Consider the following 22937-nt stretch of genomic DNA (forward strand, 5'->3'; position numbering starts at 1 on the left):
TTGATGGCCCTGCGGGACGCTACCCACTGGCCCTTCCAGCCCTCTGCCGGGGGTGCCCAAGAGGCCCACTCAGAGTGCGACGCTTCCCTGCGGGATCCCCAGGCCTCTCCAGATCTCTGGGATCTCCGGATCTGGTGAGGAAGTATTTCCTCCCAGAGAGAATCTGGAAGAAGCAGAGCGGGACAAGGACGACAGCGGTCCTCGCCTTACAACCGTTCGTTTGGCCGCCAAAGTTACAACGGCCCTGGAAAAAAGGTCCTCAAATGTACGACTGCTGCAGCATGCCCGCGGTCACCTACAGGGAAGTCCTCGACTTGCAACAGTTTGTTTAGCGACCGTTCAAAGTTACAATGGCACGGAAAAATGTGACCTACTCTACTTTTCACAGTTACCACCTTTGCAGCGTCCCCATGATCAGCATTCAAGTGCTTGGCAACTGACTTGTAGTTATGACGGTTGCAGTGTCCCGGGATCATGTGCTTCCCCCTTGGCGACCTTCTGACAAGCCAGATTCACTTAACCGCGTGACTCACTTAATGACTGCAGCGATTCACTTAACAATCGTGGCAGGAGAGGTCACAAAACGGGCCAACGCTCTCTTAAAGCCCCACTTAACAAGAGAATTTTGGAGCTCCATTGTGGTCATAAGTTGAGGACCATCTGTAATCAAAATTCTTGGCAACTGGCAGTTAGAGACAGTTCCTCCACTTACGATCCTAACTGAGCCAAAAATCTTCGTTGCTAAACGAAACGTTTGTTAAGTGAATTTTGTCCCACTTTACAACTTTTCATGCCGCTGTTGTTAAGTGAGTTAACACGGCTGTTAAACGAATCCGGCTTCCCCATGGACTTTGCTTGTCACAACGTCGCAAAAGAGGATCACGTGACACCAGGACACTGCAACTCGTCATAAATATGAGTCAGTTTCTGGGCTGATCCCATGGGATGCTGCGATTGTTGTGAAGTGTGAAAAATGGTCCTAAGTCACCTTTTTCAGTGCCGTTGTAACTTTGAACCGTTGTAAGTCGAGGACTAACCTGTGTTTGCGAGGGCTGCAGTGTCTCGGCGTCCGACGATTGCCACTTCCCACTTTCTTAGCAAGCAAAGTCAGTTGGGGGGGAGGGGGGGAAGAGGGAAGCCAGATCCGCTTAATGACCGAATGATTCACTTAACAATGGCTTAACTGCTTTGCTTAACAACCGTGAGAAGAAGAAGCTTTCATACTTCAATAGCTGCCTGGTGTAGCTATGGAAATTCTGGTCGTAAGTCGAGGACCAATGGAAAGGAATAGGAATCGAATGGAGCTGGAAGGGACCTTGGAGGTCTTCTAGTCCAGCCCCCTGCGCCAGGAAGGGGAGGTACTCACGCTGTAGAGGTTCGGCCTTTTTTCTTTGATGTCTTCGTTGTAGTAGATGATGGCTTTCAGGAGGGGGAGCTTTTTCTCCACCTGGGGAGGGGAGGGGGAGAGAAACAAGAGAAGGCTCACCCCAAATGTTTTCACCGGGACCCCCGACAACGCCCCAAAGTCACTGACTCTGAAGTTCAGCCCCCCTCCCCCCAAAAAAGTCATAAGCCAAGACTTTGGGGGTGCTGGATCTCAGCGGTGGCCCTGGACAGTCCTTGCCTACAAAATCCTTGGCTGGTCTCGCCTGGAGCAAAGGGGCCACTAAGTGAAACCGACCCTCACCCTGAACGATCTGGGTTCCCAGGTCACAAATCCCAGGATTGGCTGCATGGTTACTTTGCAACGGCCAACGGTCACTAAACGAGCGCTCTCTCTCTCTCTCTCTCTCTCTCTCTCTCTCTCTCTCTCTCTCTCTCTCTCTCTCTCTCTCTCTCTCTCTCTCTATATATATATATATATATATATATATATATATATATATATATATATATATATATATATATATATATATGTAGAGAGAGAGAGAGAGAGAGAGAGAGAGGTTAAAACAACTGCCTAATGTGCAAATGTCAATGCCCTTCGGTTAGGCTGAAACAGGAAATAAAGATTTGTCCCATGTTTGGGGCCTAGCAAGGTAATCTAAATACTTAACAAGCATTTAACACATATCTCCCTTGCTTCTCATTGTGGCCTAGAGGTAAAAAGAACTGCCTAATGTGCAATCAGCCCAGGTTCGAATCTCAGAAGGGTATGGCTGACTGATGAAAACAAATAAGTTTGAAATGCATATCAGTCTCCCTTTAATTCTTTGTTAGCAATCTAAAAAAAAATTTTACACAAATATGAGCTGTCACTGTTGTGACTACTGCCTGTCAATGGCCTTCGGTTAGGCTGAAACAGGAAATAAAGATTTGTCCCATGTTTGGGGCCTAGCAAGGTAATCTAAATACTTAACAAGCATTTAACACATATCTCCCTTGCTTCTCAGCTAACAAAGTGAGATAGAGCTTGTGGCCTAGAGGTAAAAACAACTGCCTAATGTGCAATCAGCCCAGGTTCGAATCTCAGAAGGGTATGGCTGACTGATGAAAACAAATAAGTTTGAAATGCATATCAGTCTCCCTTTAATTCTTTGTTAGCAATCTAAAAAAAAAAATTTACACAAATATGAGCTGTCACTGTTGTGACTACTGCCTGTCAATGGCCTTCGGTTAGGCTGAAACAGGAAATAAAGATTTGTCCCATGTTTGGGGCCTAGCAAGGTAATCTAAATAGTTAACAAGCATTTAACACACACACACACACACACACACACACACACACACACATATATCCCTAGAGTTGTGCTCTTATTTTGCTTTGAATGTCTTTTATACAAGTAATCCTCAATACTACTACAATACTACTACTACTAATAATAATAATAATACTAATAACAACAATAATAATCATAATAGGGATTTGGTATATGGATGGCATGCATATTTGCTTTATGATAAAAAGGTGGATAGGGCTTTTAAATCTCATATTCTTAGAAGTGCCTTGTTGCATGTCTGGAAAAAGTATTATAAGTTAAATTATAAAATACCGATCTGGGGAATTCCCGGATACGTGATAGAAGGCGTATCTATGGGAGTGAGTTTGGATATGTTTTCCTATAAGGAATTACTTACATTGGAAGGGAATGATTGGCAACTTAAATCATTAGATGAGTTAAGACAAGAAAACATAAGTTACTCTTGGTTTCAATATACCCAATTGAAAGCTAGGTGGAAGTTGGATCAGAAGGTTGGCATCACAATTACAGATGAAAATTTAGTAAAACAAATTAGAGATTCAAATTGTGCACATATAAAGAGGATATACAATGTTTTAATTGAATTGGATTCGGAAACGGAATTAGTTAAAGATTGTATGATAAAGTGGGCACAAAATATCCAGGAACCAATTCCGTTGGATATTTGGGAGGTAATTTGGGTCAGAAATGTTAAATTTACTCAGGCTCAAAACTTAAGAGAAAATTTTTATAAAATGTTTTATAGATGGCATCTGGATCCCAAGAAGTTATCTAACATGTATCCTAACTTACAGTCTAAATGTTGGAGATGTGGTAGTTTAGAAGCTACCTATTTTCACATGTGGTGGACTTGTAGAAATATAAAAGCTTTTTGGATTAAAATTTGGTGGAACATTCAAAAGATTTTTAAGAGAAAGATAAAGTTCTCTCCACAATTGTTTTTATTGGGTATTGTTGTAGATTGTGATACTAAAGAAATCAATTTGATGTTGAACTTGATAACAGCAGCACAGTTACTGGTGGGACAATACTGGAAGAAGGGTAGTTTGCCTACTATGGAAGAATGGGTGTTTAAAGTTTCGAATCTTGCAGAAATGTCTAAGATTTCTGCTTATTTGAAGGATCATTCACAAGAAAGATATATTTCAGTTAGGAGGAGATGGATAGATTATACTCAGAACAAATATGGGACTAAAAAGTTCCATTTAGCTTATGAGTAGATTTTAGTGGGATATTGTTATTAATTTTAGTGTTAGTACTTTGTATGTATCTATGTTAAAGGGGAGTTAAAGCACATTATGAATTTGGTTAATTTTATATTATGGATAATTTTTAGTTAGAATATGATTATTATATCTATAACCCTGTATTTAGCTCTGGGAAGTGGGGGGGGGGGGGAAGGGGGGTGGTTTGGGGTGGGTGGGCTTTGGGGATATGTATTGTAAAATCTTTTTTTTGTAAAACTCTTTAATAATGTGCTAAGCACATTGGTTTGTGCTTAAATTGTAAGCCGCCCTGAGTCTTCGGAGAAGGGCGGGATATAAATGGGATTAAAATAAAATAAATAAAATAATAATAATAATAATAATAGTAATAGTAATAATAGTAATAATAGTAATAATAATAATAATAATAATAATAATAATAATAATAATAATAATAATAATAATAATAAAGTTGGAAGGGACCTTGGAGGTTATCTAGTCCAACCCCCTGCTTAGGCAGGAAACCCTACCCCATTTCAGACAAATGACTCAGAACAGTTCATTCAGTAACCGTTCAAAGTTACGACGGCAGGGAAAAAAGTGACTTACGGCCACAGTCACGGGATCAAACTTCAGATGCTTGGCAACTGCTTCACATTTGTGACGGTCGCCGTGTCCCAGGGGTCACGTGACCCCCCCCTTTTGCGACCTCCCGACAAGCAGAGTCAATGGGGAAGCCGGATTCACTTAACAACCGTGTTACTAACTTAAGGGCTACAGTGATTTACTTAATAACCACTGTGACAAGGAAAGGCGGTAACACGGGGCAGCATTGCCTTAATGTCTCACTTAGCAGCACAATTTTAGGGCTCTGGTCGTAAGTTGAGGACTACCTGTACTGGACTTTTTTCTACAAGGCGAGCTACTGAACATTGTCCTATTCTGCTAGCAGCACAAAAACATGTTGAATAAACCAATACATTTGAGAATGGCCCCTTCTCCAGACAATCTGAGAGTGTGACAGCCCTGCACCAATTTTATTGTGTCCACACGCAGCCATGCAAAAGACACGGACTTAATGCCGCGTTTCTCATCCTTGGCAGCATGTAGATGGGTGGACTTCAACTCCCAGAATTGCCCAGCCAACACATGCTCTGTTTGCTCTTAAGCATCTCTCTAAATCAAGGCTTTTCAACCAGTGGTACGGGTACCACCTGTGGTACATCGGCACCTGGCAGGTGGTACACGACCATCCTAGAAAAGTGGTAGCGGGGGAGGAAAATGGCAGCACCACACAGCTGGAGCTGCAGGGCTGCCGGGGCTGAGTGGAAGCGCCAGGATCAGCGCCAGGCTCCAGCTGGAGCTCAGCACTGATCCTGGTGCTTCCACTGAGCCCAGAAGAAGCGTCGATCAGCTGGAATGTTGCAGCATCTCCAGGCTCTTGTGATTTACATTCAGACGCTTGGCAACTGATTCCTATTTATGACTGTCACAGTCTCCCAGGGTCATGTGAAGTGACCAAAACCTGCTGCAACCACCCAGCAGGGGGGGGGAATCAAAACCAACTCCCACCCCATCCCCGCTGCCAATCCTCAACAGAAATGCTCACAACAATGAAAACCTCGGACAGGAGGAAGAGCGCTGCCGGGCGGGCAGGCATCTTTCTCGGCTGTGGCTTGGGGGGGCACCTTTTTCAGTGCCATTGTAACTTTGAACAGTCACTAAGCCAACTGTTGTAAGTCGAGAACTGCGTGTACTTCATCACTTTTTTCCTTTTTTTTTTGGTCATCAAGTTTTTGACACCTTGCTAGGCGACTGGTAGTACTCGGATGTTGCCATATCCTAAAAGTGGTACGATGGGTGAAAAGGTTGAAAAGCCCTGCTCTAAATCCACGTTTATCTTACCGCCCCTGGAAGATGGGTGGACTTCAACTGCCAGAATTCCCCAGCCAGTGCATTCTCTGTTTGCTCTTAAGCATCTCTCTAAATCCATATTTCTTTATCTTACCCCCTGGGAGATGGGTGGACTTCAATTCCCAGAATTCTGGGAGTTGAGGTCCACCCACCTTAAAGTTGCTGGGACAGCCAGTCTCCGGCCTCAAAAGGTTTGGTGGACCAAAGAATCAATAACGATGGATACTTGGGAAACAATCTGGGTCAGAAATGTAAAATTTACACAGGCACAAAATTTAAGAGAGAACTTTTACAAGATGTTTTATAGATGGCATTTAGATCCTAAGAAATTGGCAGGTATGTATCCAAATTATCAGCCTAAATGCTGGAGGTGTGGTTGTGAGGATGCAACGTATTATCATATATGGTGGACTTGTAAAAAAGTTAAAGCTTTTTGGATTAAAATTTGGTGGAATATGCAGGAGATATTTAAGAAAAAGATAAAAGTTTTCTCCACAATTATTTTTGCTGGGTATTACTATAGGCTGTACTGCTATAGAAATTAAATTGATGTTGAATTTAATAACGGCAGCAAGACTTTTGGTAGCGCAATATTGGAAGGAGGAGGATTTGCCTACTATAGAAGAATGGACTTTAAAAGTTTCGAACCTGGCAGAAATGGCAAAAAATACAGCATATTTGAAAGACCATTCGCAACAAAGATATATTTTGGAATGGAGAAGATGGATTGATTACATTCAGAATAAATATGGGACTAAAAAGTTTCATTTAGCATTTGAATAAGTATTAGATTTATAACATTTGTTATTATTTAGTTATTTTTAAGGAGAGTTAAAGTGCGATAGGATTTAAAGTGTTATTATAGTTAGTTAGCATATTATAGTTTAAGATTGCTAGGGTCAATACCCTGTATTATGCTCTGGGAAGTCTGGGGGGGGGAGGGGAAATTGGAAAATGTATCTGTAAAACTCTTTAATAAAAATAAAATTAAATTAAATTAAAAAAAGGTTTGGTGGGCCATCCAAAGTCCCAGAGATATCGCTGCGCCATCCGTGGAAGGCTTCAAGAGAAGTCTTTTTCCTGGGCTGGAGGGTGGACTAGACGACCTCCAAGGCCCCTTGAAAAGCCCTGGGGTCTGGCTTCTCACCTCGAGGATTTTCTGCAGCTGCTTGTCGTTCTCCACCACAATGATGTTGGCCCCGCAGTTCTCGGCGACGTAGTGGCAGGCCTCGGGGGAGTTGGTGGTGTAGATGCCGACGGCAAAACCCCTGCAAATTGGGCGGGGAAGGGACAAAGGGGGGAAATGGGCTGACTGCATTTGGGGAGGGGGGGGTCACACGGCTTCCCAAGCGCCCCTTGAAGACTTACGGAGCGGCTTGCGGCACGAGGAAAACCATGGAAATTGTCGCACACAAAAAAGCATTGGGATGAAGATCCCCTGCATCCTACGCAATGCCAATGAAAGCCCCCCCTGCCCGCTTGGGGCAGCTTCCCAGTAACCCAACAAGCCAGGCCCTCCTCCTTTGCTCCCAGGACCCCTTTTCTCCTTCCGGAAGGGGGTCTTCCAACACAGGAGGCAGTTTGTGGGTCCCCAAACCTTTGAACGCCTCCTGCTGAAAAGCCACATCCAGAAACGAAGCCCCCACCCCTAAGGCTTGGGGCAGCCCCATAGGGCAGAATAAAGGGCACCTTGCGTGGAAGTCTACGCAGACTCTCCGTCATCCAAAGGGGCTTTTTCGAGGGGCAACTGGACTTCCTTTGTTTTTCTTCGAAGACGTTTCGCTTCTCATCTCAGAAGCTTCTTCAGCTTCTGAATGGTGGGGAAATGGAAGGATTTATACTCCTTGCAGACAGCTGGTCGTTTGCCTTCTTTCTGAGAGTCGTTGAGGCCACTTGGAGGTTTGTCTGTGTCCTCGGGGTCACCTGAGGGGTGCAAATGGCCGTGGAGCCGCCTTGGAACTGCTGAAAGGACTGTGTTGTTCCAAGGAGGCTCCACACCCATTTGCACCCCTCAGGTGACCCCCAGGACACAGATGAACTTCCAAGTGGCCTCAACGACTCTCAGAAAGAAGGCAAATGACCAGTTTTTCTGCAAGGAGTATAAATCCTTCCATTTCTCCACCATCCAGTCAGAGCTGAAGAAGCTTCCTGGAGGAGGAGCGAAACGTCTTCAAAGAAAAAACAAGGCGGTCCAGTCGCCTCTCGCGAAAGCACCTTCCAAGGTGTCCGAGAGCAGCGTTTCTGAGTCGCAAATTGTGTTAAAAGGCAGCCCAGTCCCTTTGAAGGCGGTGGGTGACTTGGAGATGGGGCAGAAAGCAGACAGCTGCGCCTGCTCCTCGCCACCCCCAAAGCCCACCCTTGGCCTGCATTCAGAGCTCCTGCAGCCCTAAGGAAAAAGGCCGACAGCCAACCCTGGGGCTCCCGGTGTGGGAGGTTGTGTGAACACAGACTCGGCCCCTCCTTCCACACAAGAGAATTGACGAGCGCACTTAGGCCAGGAAGAAAGCAAAGAGCCAGCAGGAGCCAGCCTGTTTTTTTAGTTAGCAAAGTTAACTTTTAATTTGTGCGACCACAATGTCTGCAGACAACCCCTCCAAAATTGCTGCTCAATCAAGGGGTCCTGGAGCTGGGGGGGGGCGGTCTTCTGGCAGACATCACATGACCCAACTAGGTCACATCATCAGGGCTAGAAGGGCGGGGAGGAGGAGGAGGAGAACCGTAGGGTCCTTGGTGCTCTCTGAGCTTGGTGGTTTTCTTGGAACATCTCATGACCCAACTAGGTCACATCATCAGGGCTAGAAAGGGGTTTGCATTGATGTGGCTACCTAGTTGGGTCCTGAAACGTCTGCAAGGAAACCACCCAGCTCAGGGCGCACCAGGGACACACACACACCCCGTGTCAGCCGGGAGCTACAGATATTCTCCTTTATGGGAGCTGCTAAATTGAAGTCACGGGGCCGCTACTACACCCAAAACTCGGTCGCCAACCAAGCAGCAGATTGAAAAGCAACCAGTTGCCATAGAGCAGGGGTAGGCAACCTCGGCTCTTTTATGACTCATGGACTTCAACTCCCAGAATTCCTGAGCCAGCCACGCTGAGGGGAAAGGGAGAGGTTTCCAAGCTGAGCCATGCTGGCTCAGGAATTCTGGGAGTTGAAGTCCACGAGTCATGAGGGGGCCATAGTTCCCCCATGCTGGCTCAGGAAATTCTGGGAGTTGAAGTCCACGAGTCATGAGGGGGCCATAGTTCCCTCATGCTGGCTCAGGAATTCTGGGAGTTGAAGTCCACGAGTCATGAGGGGGCCATAGTTCCCTCATGCTGGCTCAGGAATTCTGGGAGTTGAAGTCCACGAGTCATGAGGGGGGCCATAGTTCCCTCATGCTGGCTCAGGAATTCTGGGAGTTGAAGTCCATGAGTCATAAAAGAGCCAAGGTTGCCTACCCCTGCCATAGAGCAACTCATAAGACCGTACGCCTGAGAGTAAGCTGAACCAGCTCAAAGGGGACACTGAGGTGGTGGTGGGGGGGGCTCCCCTTCGAAGACTGGGGCTGAGACCCCCTCCCCTTTGCACTGACCCAAAACCTAAAAGAGAAGAGCAGCAAGGAGGGAGGGAAGGAGGAGCTGGGTTCGAACCCCGGGCTTTGGGCAAGCCAGGAAAACCTCTCCAGGTGGGGACCCCCCCCCTCTCTTCCTTTTCCCAGAGGAAAGGCCGGGGGGGGGGTTTCCTGCCCCTTACCCAGCAAAGATGGCACCGATGTCAGCCAGGAACCACTCCATCGAGTTGAAGCCCAGGATGCAAACGCTGTTGAACCGCGCCAGGCCCAGCTGTGGGGGGAGGGCAGAGAGGTCAGCCGTACCCCCTCCTGGGGGGGCTTCCCCTCGCCGCCGCTGCGCGCCCCCCAAGCCTCCACCTTTGGTGCCACACTGCAGCCGCCCTCCCTCCCTCCCTCGCAGGGCTGTTGTGCACTGAAAGCGGCGCAGTGCAGAAAACCCCCCCCCCAATTCTCCACCGCAGACCTTGAGGAAGCTCTTGGCGGCCTTGCAGCACTCGCCGTAGTACTGCCGGAAAGTCAGCTTGGACCAGCGGCCCTTCTTCTTCCAAGCCAGCGCCGGGAAGTCGCCGTATTTCTCCACCGAGGCCAGGAAGAGTTCATGGACGGTGATGGGGTGCCGGGCGCCGATGCCGCTCTCGTCCAGCCGCAGCTTGACCTCTCCGTCGCGCTTGGTGGTCCACAGGCCCCCAGCCCCAGGGGCCGGCCCTGCAGGGGGACCGGAAGGAGGGCCTGTCCTGCTCTGTGACGGCTTCCAGAGCGGTTCCTCCCCAGCCCGTGACAGGCCAGTCCTCGCTCAGCAACGGAGCCCCGAATGGAAGGAGCTAAGCGGATTTCGCCCCGTTTTTACCACCTCTCTGGCCACGGTCGTTAAGCGCATCGCTACAGTTGCTAAATTAGTGAGACGGTTGTTAAGCGAATCGGGTTGCGTGTCAGGAGGGCGCAGAAGGGGAATCACGTGAAACACACACACCCCCGGGATGCTGCGACCGTCGTAAATAGGAGTCAGTTGCCAAGCATCTGGATTTTGATCATGTGACCACGGGGGGTGGGTGGGGGGAGGGATTGCTGCCCGGGTCGTTAAGTGTGGAAAAACGCTTGCAACTCTTTTTTTTTAAACTCCTGTTGTAACTTCGGTCAGTAAACGAAGCGTTGTTAAGTCGAGGACTACCCGTACGTTCCATGTTCTAATTTCCCAACCTCCTGCTGCCTTCCTGGGGAGGGAGTCTGGAGGGGACCTTCCAGCTAGAAAGACCATCTGCTGTGCTGAGCGACGGCCCTTCCCCTCAAAACGGAAGGGCAAGGCGCCAGTCCTCATGGTGCAGAAGGAAGGAGCGCTTGCAGCAGGAACCCAGAAGGCAGCTTTGCTCCATCACAAAAGTAGTCTTGGGGTGACTGAAGGCGGCCCGGCCTCAATTCCCCACAGCCCCCCCCCAAGTCGGCAGGGTACCCTCGGTCTACTAAATTAAGTAGGGGGGCCCTCAATCCCAGCCGGACAGCTTCTCTCCCTTCTTCCCAAGTGTTCCGTCCCCTTTACAAGCGGTCCTCGACTTACAACAGCTTGTTTAGTGACCCTTCAAAGTTACAACGGCAGCGGAAAAAAACCCGATTCATGACCAACCACCGTTGCGGCATTCCCCTCCCCCCACGTGATCAAAAGTGAGACACTTGGCAATTGGCTCCTGTTTATGACGGTCACAAGAGTCCCGGCATCGGGCGAAACCCTTTCCCCCCCCCTCCCCGACCTTCTGCAAAGCGAAATCAGTGGGGGAGCCAGGTTCACACGGCCACCGTGTTACAAACTGCACAACTGCCGTGTTCGCTCGACGAAAGGGGTGGGAAAAGTCGCAGAATGGGAAGAAAGCTCACTTAGCAAATGTCTCGCTTAGCGACAAAAATTCCCGGCTCCATTGTGGCCGCACGTCGAGGACTGCCTGTGCTTACTGTGAGTAAAGGTGGCTAAGGCTGAGGCGCACTGGGCTAAACCGTGCCTGCCGGGCACGCCTGGATCTCCTGGTGGTCTCCTCTCCCCCCCGTTTTCCTACCTTGGCCTTTCGACATCTCGGCTTCCGGCTCCTTGACAGGCTGCGGTTTCTTAGGGCTGCAGAGAGAGAAAGTCAGGAACAAAAAGAAATTTGGATTTTTCCCTGCGTCCCCCGGGATGAGTCCGTCCCGAGTTCCCAGCTTAATTTGCCCCCTCCCAAATGACAAGAATCCCCCCACTCTTCAGGGCGCCGTGTCTCCAAACTGGGATAAAGGCTTCTCCGGATGGCTAGCTCAGGATCCAGCCTCGCCTGGTCCACCTGCAAGCCGCCAGGGCTGGGGCAGGGCTATTTGGAGGGGGGGATGCAGAGGGGCACCCCCAAAAGTGGGAACAATGAATCAGTGGACAGTTCTCCTCCAGAGGTTGTGGGTGCTTCCTCACTGGACATTTTTAATAAGAGACTGGACAACCATTTGTCTGGAATGGGATAAGGTTTCGTGCCTGGGCAGGGGGGCTGGACTAGAAGACCTCCAATGGTCCCTTCCAACACTGTCATTCTGCTAATGCAGGGCTTTTCCACCAGTGGTACGGGCACCACCTGTGGTACATCGGCACCTGGCAGGTGGTACGCGACCATCCTAGAAAAGTGGTAGGGAAATGAGCTGAACCGGTGGCAGCACCGCATAAGCCCGAGCGAGAGACGGCTGGAGCTGCAGGGCTGTCGGGGCTCAGCGGAAGCGTCAGGATCCAGCTGGAGCTTGGCACTGATCCTGACGCTTCTGAGCCCAGAAGAAGCGCCCATCAGCTGGAACGTTGCGGCATCTCCAGGGTCTTGTGGTTTACTTTCAGATGCTTGGCAACTGATTCCTATTTATGACGGTCACAGAGTCCCAGGGTCATGTGAAGTGACCAAAACCTGCTGCAACCACCCAGCAGAGGGGGGGGGAAGAATAAAAACCAACCCCCATCCCACCCCCGCTGCCAATCCTCAACAGAAATGCTCACAACAATGAAAACCTCGGGCCGGAGGAAGAGCGCCACCAGGCAGGCAGGCAGGTGTCTTGCTCGGCTGTGGCTTGGGGGGGGGCGCTTCTTTCAGTGCCACTGTAACTTTGAACAGTCACTAAGCCAACTGTTGTAAGTCGAGGACTATCTGTACTTCCCCCCCCCCCTGTTTTTTTTGGTCATCAAGTTTTTGACCCCTTGCTAGGCAACTGGTGGTCCTCGGATGCTGCCCTATCCTAAAAGGGGTAGGATGGGTGAGAATGTTGAAAAGCCCTGGGCTAATAATGGATCAGTGGACGCACTTGCCTCCAGAGCTTGTGGGTGCTCCATCCCTGGAGGCTTCTCAAGAAGAGACTGGACAGCCACTTGTCTGGACTTGGAAGAGGGTCTCCAGCTTGAGGAGGGGGTTGGACTAGATGGCCTCTGAGGTCCCTTCCAACTTTGTCATTCCATTAAGACCGTCTCTCAACTGTCCGACTTGGAGCGGAGACTCTGGAATGGCGCCTCTGGGTCTGACGGGGGGGGTCCTGACCCAGATGCCAGGGGAGAACTCTGCCCCCCCCCGAGGCAAGCCACTGTCCCCTTGCCCCCAGCCTCAGGGGAGGAATGACACCCCTCCACACACACACACACACAAGCCCCACTTTCTGCCCTCTCTGGCCTGGAGAGTGGCAGTCCGCCTTCTCCCTCCGCCACGCAAACACAATCCCCCAGGGACACACCTGGCACCTGCTCAGTTATTCCTCTCCCGCCGCAGGTCGCCCAATGGGGTCCCCCTTGTTATGGCGCATCTCTTGGCCTCGGCCTTGGTGGGGGCTGCGAGGAGGGGTCTTCCGGAGAGACCCCCGGCCCCCCAAAGGGCACCCGCTCCCCGCCCCCAGGCAGGAGGCCGGCCCCTTGCAGCGAGTGGCTGCTGCCGCTTCTGCCCAGCCCGGGGTTCCAGAAGGGCTGCTTGTGACCTCACCCGCCGTGCCAGGGCCAGGGGTTCTGCCTGTGCCAGGGAGAGGGTGGGCGTGGGTTGCCCTGGGCGACAGCAGGCCAAGCCGGCACGCAGGGAGCGTCTGAGCGGGCCCACTTCTGCCGCGGGCAAGGGTTCCCGAACCCACTTCTTCAATGCGGCATTCACGGCTTCTTCAAGGCTCCCGGGTGCGAGTTCCCCCACTGAAATCATGCCACTTCGGAGCCCATTCAGACCAGGCCTTCCTCCCTCCCTTTCAACTCCTTCCTTTTCTCCTTTTCCCTTCCTTCTTCGCTCCCTCCCTCCCATCTCCCTCCTTCCTTTTCCTCCCCCCTCCCCTTCCTTCTTCCCGTCCATCCTCCCCCCCTGCTTGTCTCTTCTTGAAATCTAATTGCACAGACGGGCCCAATCCACGTTGAAGTTGCTTTACATCCCGTCTTTCAGCTTTGCTCTGGTTAATCGGGGGGGGGGCGCCCCTCCTCGCCGCAAACCCAGCTAGCGAAAAAACCGGGGGTTCCGCAAACGGTTCGTTATTATCATTCCGGGATTCCCCCCGATTCTGTGACACCTAGCGCGATCTGGGCACGAGTTCCTTTCAACAAAGCACACGGAAAGCCCTTTGCAAGGATCTCCTGGGACGGAAGCCAAAGGAAAGGAAGGAATCTGGAGAAGTTTCTCCGGAAAAATACTCTGCGCCTTTTCGGTTAAAAGCGGGGGGGGGGGGCAGCTTCAGCTGAGCTGAAGATGAAGAGAATGTTCTTTTTTTTTTTTTTTTTTTTTTGAGAATGTTCTGTACCAGCCTGCTACCGGCCCTGCAGAAAAGGCAGGGACAACCCCTTTACAAACGGCAAGAGGCTGGAATTACGCCTGCCAAATTTATAGCTACAAAAACAAACAAGACACGAACCAAGAAACAGGAGCTTTAAGAAACACGAACTATCCAAGCGGTTGCCTTCAGCAAACCAGCCCTCCCCACACATTCCCCTTATATAGAGTTCAGGGAGTGGCTTCTCTCTGCCTCCTTCCGAGAAGCCCCATTGCGGTCCTCTGTTTACTCCTACTTGACTGCCTCCTGCGTCGGGCGTCCTTGAACAGGGCCAGCTGTGGGTCATCTTCATCCACGCTGTCAGGCTCACACAGCTGGGTCTCCGTGGTGACCAAGTGGGAGGGGCCTGGCTGAGGGCTCTCATCAGCAAGATCTTCAACCCCCTCAGCAAGGTCTTCAACACCCCCCTCCTCCTCCTCTGAGTCGTCCGACCCAACTGCCGAAACCACAGGCTGACCCTGAATCACAACAAAGTCCTGCAGCCGTTCTTCGTATGTTTTAAGTCTCCAGGCCTTGGATCACCCTAGTTCAGGGGTAGGCAACCTTGGCTCTTTTATGACTCATGGACTTCAACTCCCAGAATTCCTACGCTGCCTCAGGAATTCTGGGAGTTGGAGTCCATGAGTCATAAAAGAGCCGAGGTTGCCTACCCCTGCCCTAGTTGCTTTTCTCTGCGCTTTTTCCAAAGTCTCCACATCTTTTTTGGTAATGTGGTGAACAGAACGGGATGCAGGAACAGGGCTTAATCTGGGCTTCTGGTCCAGAGGTTTAACTCCACCCTCCCTAGCTTGGTCAGGCATAATCCCAACAGCCAAGTCTTTTATTTGCCCAGTGGTTCCGCACGGATCTTAAGAGATCTGAACAGAAAGGCCAGCAAATGGCTCCTCGCTTGGCCTGTTCCCCCAGAGAGACGGGCTTGAAAACCTCCAGCGTAGGACAGACAGAGGAAATGAGCAAACATGGCTTAAAGGAGACTCTTCTCCGAGTCTTTGGGTTCCGGCTGGGACGCCAAAGGGACACAAGCTGAGGTAGGGAGGGATGCCCGACACCCACCCCCTCCCCTTCTGAAAGAACCGCTGGGTCTTCTCCAGCCAAGCACCATGGGTCTCGCCAGCCGGCTTTGAAAGTTGGCTTGACCCCGGCACGGAGCAGGCATTTGCGAAATAAGACAGGGCTGGGCAAAAGCCTGGGGGTGTGCCAGGTGGTCTCCAAGCCCCCTTCCCCCACGTAAGCCACGGAGGCTAACTGGCTCCCACGGATAGCTGCAGATCCGTCTCCCTACGTCTCGCCGGTTCCCCCTCGCCGAGGCACCGCCCTGCAATTCACAAGCCGCAAATGCTGGGTTGCCACAGGATTTTCACTGGAGGCCGTTACCCTAACCGTTCAGAAGCTTTCTTCTGAAAAGCCACAAACCACAGACAAGTCCAGCGGAGCCTGCTACGTGGAGCTGTGGCGTAACTGTGCCCAAATCCTGCCCTTGCTTTCCCACGACTCTGCCACCCGGGCCCAGCCCCTTGGCAAAGCACCCTCGCCTGCAGCGTAAACAGGGAGGGGGAAGGACGGAGGGAGAACAGCCAGCATTGAACCTCTCTTGTCTTGTAGGGGGCAGCCTCCCACATCGGTGAGACCCCTTGTTTTGAGCAGGTGGAGCAAAAGCAGAAAGTCACAAACACACACACACACACACACACACCAATACCCAGCATTTCTGCCAAGGCAGTTTAGTCTGTAGAAAGACCCATTCCTCTCCCCCCACCCCCCCAATGGAGAAAGGTACCTATGGGGAAAGAAGGGGCAGCTGGCATGGGGTGCACAAAATTGCCCAACCTGGAAAAAGCCCCCCCCCTTTTCCAAAGGTGCTTTTTTCATGAGGCAACTAGACTTTGTTTTGCTTTGAAGATGTTTCCCTTCTCATCCAAGAAGCTTCTTTGGCTCTGCCTGGATGGTGGGGAACGGAAGGATTTATACTCCTTGCAGAGAGCGGGTCATTTGCCTCCTTTTGGAGAGTCGTTGAGGCCACTTGGAGCGGAGGAGGGGGCGGGAATTCAACATTGTCTATCTCCAGTCCACAAACATTGTCTATCTCCAGTCCACAAAGTCCTTCAGCAGTTCCAAGGAGGCTCCACACCCATTTGCACCCCTCAGGTGACCCTCAGGACACAGACAAACCTCCAGGTGGTCTCAACGATGCAAATGACCGGCTGTCTGCAAGGAGTATAAATCCTCCCCTTACCCACCATCCAGTCACAGCTGAAGAAGCTTCCGGGAAGAGAAGTGAAATGTCTTCAAAGGAAAAACATAGAAGTCCAATTGCGTCCTGAAAAAAAGGCCCCTTTGGGACAACCTTGACCTGGATTGTTGAGAATCTCCATAGACATTTAGCCCCCCCCCTTTGCTGGCTGGAATAAAGGGAGGTGTCTCACATCCAATTGGACTTTTTCTGCACCCCACCTGCCTGCCAAGCTGAGGGGAGGCACTAAATGATACCTGTTGGCTATTCTTCAGCAGGTATCAGCGTCAGCGTTTCCAAGGTTACACCAGGACCCTCGTTGCTCCCGCAGAGATGGGCTGTTAAGGCCTCCCCGTGCTACCCCCCTCCCCAGCTCCCAAAGTCCACACTCGAGCACCGGGATCCCCGAATCCAGCCCTACGGAGGATCCTCGTTACAGATAATAGACCTCGCCCGAGGACAATTGAGCTGAAACTTCCCATTGCTAAGCGAGACAGCCGTGTGAATTCTGCTCCATTTTGAAATCCTTTGAAATCCGTATGCCAAAGAGCGAGGAGCGGACGCCAGAGATATTTCACTAAAGGTGGGGCAGATCTGGGGCAACCGAAACAGGTTAGAGATGCAAAAGATGATTTATTTATGGTTTATTCCCTTCCGGCACTGATCCGTTACGTAGTTGGGCAATGAGAGGCAGGCAATCAATTAGCCAAGCGGAGAGAACACCCAGGACTCAAAGGACAGATAAGCGGGGATTAATCCCAGACAAACAGATAAGCAATAGCCAAACCAAGGGACTGCCAAGAGGGAAAAGAAAAAAAACAAACCACTGTTCCCACCAACACCGACAGGGTAACCTGCCAGTATACAAAGGGACAGCCAACCCCACAACTCCCTTCCGGCACTGATGACGTTCCCTAGTTGGGTCGTGAAACGTCTGCACGTCAACCAGCCCAGCTCAGAGAGCCCCGAGGACCCCGCAGTCTTCTTTCTTCCTCTTTTCCCTCCCTTCTCTTCTTCCTCCCTCCCCCTCCTCTTCCTCCTCTCTGCAAACCCCACTCCCTTGTAGCACTGATGATGTTCCTTAGTTGGGTCATGAAACGTCTGGAAGAAAAGAGACCACCAAGGACTCTACAGCCTTCCTCCTCCTCCTCCTCCTCCTCCTCCTCCTCCTCCTCCCCGCAAGCCCCACTCCCTTCTTGCACTAATGACTACCTGTACAGGTAGTCCCCTAATTACGACCAAAATTGAGCCCAACGCTTCTATTACCATTTCACCAACTTTCTTCCCGCGGTTGTTAAATGAATCGCTGCCATTGTCAGGGTTGTTAAGCGAATCTGGGGGTTTTTTTCCCCACGGACGTGGCTGGTCAGAGAAAGGTGGCAAGAGGAGATCAGGTGACCCTCTGGGACACCTGCGACCGTCATACAGTGGCCAAGCTGACTGAATATTCGACCGTGGGGATGCTGCCACGGTCGTTCAGTGTGAGAAATGGCTGTCAGTCTCTGTTTTTCAGCGCCGCTGTAACTTCAGCCACTAAACAAGCTGTTGCAGGCTGAGGACTGTTTGTGGCTTGAGCTGCACCCCGTGTGGGTTTGGTCGCCTGACGCATGTAGGGTGAAGCATGGTTTGAGCAAGCCACGATAGAAAACCAGGATGGTCAGTTCAAAACAAGCTCACCCTTGTTTTACCGAATCTCCACCGAGCGGGTTCCTGATGTGGGGGATAAAACTCCCCCCCCCAAATAATAATGGCCCCCAACACCCCCCCAGTAGTAAAGATGTGTCTCCCCCTTGGGAGGGGGCAGACAGGAAGCACTGGGCTGCCCCCCTCCCCCGGAAGAAAGGACAAACGTTCACCCACCTGGGTGAAGAGGCGTCCACCGAAATGTCGTTGAGCGAGACGCTGGTCGGTTCGGGGAAGGGAAGCGTTGCTACGGCTGCTGCTGCCGCCATCTTGCCCGGCGGGTAAACGAGGCCCTTCGACCGTCTCTTTAAGCACTTGCAAGGGCAAAAAAGGCTTCGCCTGAATGGAGAAATTCAAAGAGGCACCGTCTTAGCGTCAGCGTCTCGCTTCCGGGCGTGCGGGAAGCCACACGCCAGCAGGAAGAGGAAAAGAAAATGGAGTTATAAATAGTCACCCTTTCTAGATGGGTAACCGGTTGCTTTTGCAAAGCGGCTCCTCACGGGCCGGCGTTTTAATCCCTTCGTCCCCCAGCTCTGCAGTCGCAGATAGCTGGCGAAGGCTGGACTAGATGCCCCTTAAGGTCCCCCCCCAAACTGTCCTTCTCAAAATAAATGAAAAGTTCACCACCACCCCTTCTTCCCATTCCCCAAGCCTCTGAGTGGAAAATCCCTTCGTGATTCTTGCCGTGCAGCAGAGACTTTAGTCCACCGTCAGAATACCCAAATCACAGAGTTAGGAGGGACCTCAGAGGTCTTCTAGTCCAACCCCCCCGCTCAAGCAAGAGACTCTATCCCATTCCGGACGAATGGCTATTCAATCTCTTCTTAAAAGTCTCCAGTGATGAAGCACCCACAACTTCTGAAGGCAAGCAAGCCAGTCCCCTAATCCAGGGCTTTTCAACCTTTTCACCCATCCTACCCCTTTTAGGACAGGGCAACATCCCAGGACCACCAGTCGCCTAGCAAGGGGTCAAAAACCTGGATGACCAAAAAAAAAAAAAAAAGGAAAAAAGTGATGAAGTACAGGCAGTCCTTGACTTACAACAGTTCACTTAGTGACTGAAGTTACAAGGGGACTGAAAAAAGCGCCCCCCCCAAGCCACAGCCGAGCAAGACACCTGCCTGCCCGCCCGGCAGTGCTCTTCCTCCTGGCCGAGGTTTTCATTGTGGTGAGCATTTCTGTTGAGGATTGGCAGTGGGGGTGGGGTGGGGGGTGTTTGGTTTTTATTTCCCCCCCCTCGTCTGCTGGGTGGTTGCAGCAGGTTTTGGTCAGTTCACATGACCCTGGGAGACTGTGACCGTCATAAATATGAATCAGTTGCCAAGCATCTGAATGTAAATCACAAGAGCCTGGAGATGCTGCAACGTTCCAGCTGATCGGCGCTTCTTCAGGGCTCAGCAGAAGCGCCAGGATCAGTACTGAGCTCCAGCTGGATCCTGGCGCTGATCCTGGCGCTTCCGCTGAGCCCCGACAGCCCTGCAGCTCCAGCCGTCTCTTGCTCGGGCTGCCACCGGTTCAGCTCAATCCCCTCCCCCGCTACCACTTTTCTAGGATGGTCGTGTACCACCTGCCAGGTGCCGATGTACCACAGGTGGTACCCGTACCACTGGTGGAAACGCCCTGCTCTAGTTAATTGTCCTCACTGTCGGGAAATTCCTCCTCCGTTCCAGGTTGCTTCTCTCCTTGGTTAGTTTCCATCTGTTGCTTCTTGTCCTGCCTTCGGGCGCTTTGGGAAATATATCGACCCCCCCTGTTCCTTGTGGCAGCCCCTCAGATATTGAAAGGCTGCTAACGTCACCCCTACTCCTCTTTTTAGCTGGACTAGATATAAGCAATTCTTGCAACATTTCCTTGTTATGTTTTAGCCTCCGGTCCCTTAATCATCTCAGTTGCTCTTCTCTGCACTCTTTCTGGAGTCTCAACCTCTTTTCTATAATATGGTGATCCCAATTGGAAGCGGTATTCCACATGTGGTCTTTATAAAGCGGCACTAGCATGATCTGGATTCTATGCCTCCCTTTATACAACCCAGGATTGTGTTAGGTTTTTTGGCTGCCGCCGCACACAGCTGGCTCACGTTTAAGGGATCGTCCACTAAGGACTTCGAGATGCCTGTCGCAGTGGCTGTACTTGTGCCTTTGGCTTTTCTTGCCTAAGTGTAAAACCCGGCTTTTCTCTACACCAAATTTCATTTTTTATTTTTTTTGGGATAAGACCCATCTTGAGCCTGTGCGACTTGATGGCACATAGTGGCAAATCCCGACGTTCTTGGAGAAGCCCATCGTGCTGGGAAAGACGGCAGGAAAGAGAAGAGGAGGGAGGAGATCAGGGTCGGGAGACCTGAAGGTCAGGGGCCAAGGGCCTGGGAGAGAAGATCCACCCAGATGGTCACCTGGCGTCAAAGACAACTGGATAACCCGTGGTCAAGGCGGCATCTAGAGAAACAGCTTTGAAGAATTCCAGAAACTGCAACGGTTCAAAAAACCAGTCCACTTTTTTGGTGTGGGAAGACAAAAACCCTTAACTCTCTAGCCTAAAAGTTTTTCGCTCGTGAATTTCTGACATCTGGAGTTCTCTGCTGTTGAAATTGGGGAGGAAGAGGCAGATCAGGTCAAGCAGTTGGCCTGCTCAAGGCGCCCCCTCCCCCAAAATCTTTCTGCAAAGCCAGCACCCCCAGTTGAGGTCACGCCTGGCCACGGGTGACCTGTCCTCAGCCCATCCTCCTTCAACCCCCAATGGACCCACGCCTGTCTCCCTCCCTCTCCCCCCCACCCCCAACCTATTTCAATCGGCTTCCGGCACATTTCCCGCTTGGCTTGATCAAAAATAACTTCCATTTCTGCTGAGATAATTAATCGAGGCTGGGCAAACGAGCCTCAGCGAATTTGCAAGTGTCCTGGGTTTTTATTTGAGAAAAAAAAGGAGGTAGTGTGTGTGTGTGTGTGTGTGGGTGGGTGGGTGGAATTTCCAGCCTGCTTGGACCACAGACCTCCTTGTACGTTTTGCTCTGTGGAAGAGAGAAATTCGGAGCAGCTTATTGCAAGGGTTGCATCGCCATTGCTTAAAACTTGCTCGCCGTTTAAGGAAGTCATTTAATGCCTAACTTATTATTATTATTATTATTATTATTATTATTATTTTAAAGTTGCTTGGCTCTGGGGAGAATTTTTCAGCTAGACTGCCTTGGATCATGGAAGCTCCGCTAAGGTTTCAGGACCCAGTGTCAGTGATAAAACCTGACTTTTCCCCTGAAGCTGGATCAGCTAAAGCCCAACCTGGTCTGGCGCCTTGCAGGATCGCCTGGAGGGGAGAGATGCTACTAATCGGCACGCAACCACACATGCCTGGTTGTCTATGCAGCTGCTCACTCAGCCAGATCATGGTTATCCCAAAGGTGCTTTTTTTTCAAGAAAGTCCAGTTGCCTCCTGGGGAAAAAAAAAGCACCTCTGGGACAATCATACCTGCATGACGGAGGAGCTCCACAGACATTCAGCTGCGCACTTTGGGATGGACGCCCTTCGGATGCCTAGAAAACATGGCAGACTCCAGGGACCGTTTACAATGCAGACAACACGGACTCGTCCCCAACAGCCTGCGCCCGTCTGCAACGGTGAAGGGACCCAGGGCAGAAGGCTCCACACCCCTTTGCACCCCTCAGGTGACCCAGAGTGCACAGACAAACAAACTTCCAGGTGGCCTCAACGACCCTCTAAAAGAAGGCAAGTGTCCGGCTTTCTGCAAGGAGTATAAATCCTTCCCTTCCCTGCCATCCGGTCAGAGCTGAAGAAGCTTCAGGGATGGGAAGCGAAACGTCTTCCAAGGAAAAACAAGGAAGTCCAGTTGCCTCTTGGGGAAAAAGCACCTTTGGGAACACATTCCTGGTTGTTCATCGGTAGACTGCTCTTGGACAGAGGAGGCTCAGTTTTCCAAACTACCTTGTGCTGTTATAATTCACTTCTTCACCCTCCCCTGCTCCCAATTCTTCGTTTTGACCCTCAGGCGAAAAGTATTCTACACGCAAAGCAGCCACAGTACACACACACACACACACACACACACACACACACACACACAGAGAGAGAGAGAGAGAGAGAGAGAGAGAGAGAGAGAGAGAGAGAGAGAGAGAGAGAGAGAGAGAGATATTTTGCCCCAGATCTCTTCCCTGCCTTCCCCACTTAAAATTTGAACCGGAGCCATTTCCCTTTAGATGGCAAACAAGGGGTCCAGTCAAAGTGACCGGCAGTTATCTCAGCGATCGAAAAGGCCAACACAAACAAACAGACCGAGATACGGCAGTAATCCCGGCCAGCCCAAAAGGATCAGAAGAAAAACTGCTAAGGTTCCCCTTGTGGAATGACTTCTGTGCCCCCCTCCCCAATTCCCAAGAGAACAGCCAAAGGCAGCTAAGGGGTCCCCTGAGTCAGCTTCTACCAGGAGAAAAGTCTCCCCAAGCGAGATCAGAGATCAACGAAGGCTTCTTTCCAAAGGATGACGATCGGCACACACACGTGGCTTGCACAGCACAATCAGCCTTGCACTAATGAATCCATTCATTAGTCATTAGCCCCAGGCTGGCTGGGGAATTCTGGGGCTACAGGTTGAGTACCACTGATTTAATGCTTAAGAGTAAACATGGTGCCCTGGTGCCTGGGGAATTCTGGGAGTCGAAGTTTGGAAGCTGCCACGGTGGAGGAACGGCAACCTAGGGCAGGGCCAGAAGCCATGGATGGACACCAGTCCAAGGAGAGAAGCAACCTGGAACTAAGGAGGAATTTGCTGACCGTGAGAACAATTAACCATTTGGAACACAAGTTGCCTTCAGATGTTGTGGGTGCTCCAACACTGGAGGTCTTTAAGAAGAGACTGGACACCCATTT

General features: G+C 50.8%; 1 protein-coding gene across 1 annotated transcript in view; it reads right to left on the bottom strand.

Annotated features, from left to right (window-relative positions):
* The window catches only part of ACSBG2 (acyl-CoA synthetase bubblegum family member 2), a 51059-nt gene that overhangs the window by 18064 nt on the left and 10058 nt on the right, over positions 1-22937 (bottom strand). Inside the window, exons 2-7 of the mRNA XM_083363518.1 lie at positions 18237-18398; positions 11419-11474; positions 9840-10081; positions 9559-9647; positions 6969-7089; positions 1367-1447 (exon numbers count right to left, since the gene is read on the bottom strand). Coding sequence (XP_083219644.1) covers positions 1367-1447; positions 6969-7089; positions 9559-9647; positions 9840-10081; positions 11419-11474; positions 18237-18328 — 681 coding nt within the window. The 5' untranslated portion in view covers positions 18329-18398. The remainder of the gene's footprint in view (positions 1-1366; positions 1448-6968; positions 7090-9558; positions 9648-9839; positions 10082-11418; positions 11475-18236; positions 18399-22937) is intronic.

This window comes from Vipera ursinii (genome assembly GCF_947247035.1).
Source record: "Vipera ursinii genome assembly, chromosome: 1".
In the NCBI taxonomy this organism is placed as follows: domain Eukaryota; kingdom Metazoa; phylum Chordata; class Lepidosauria; order Squamata; family Viperidae; genus Vipera; species Vipera ursinii.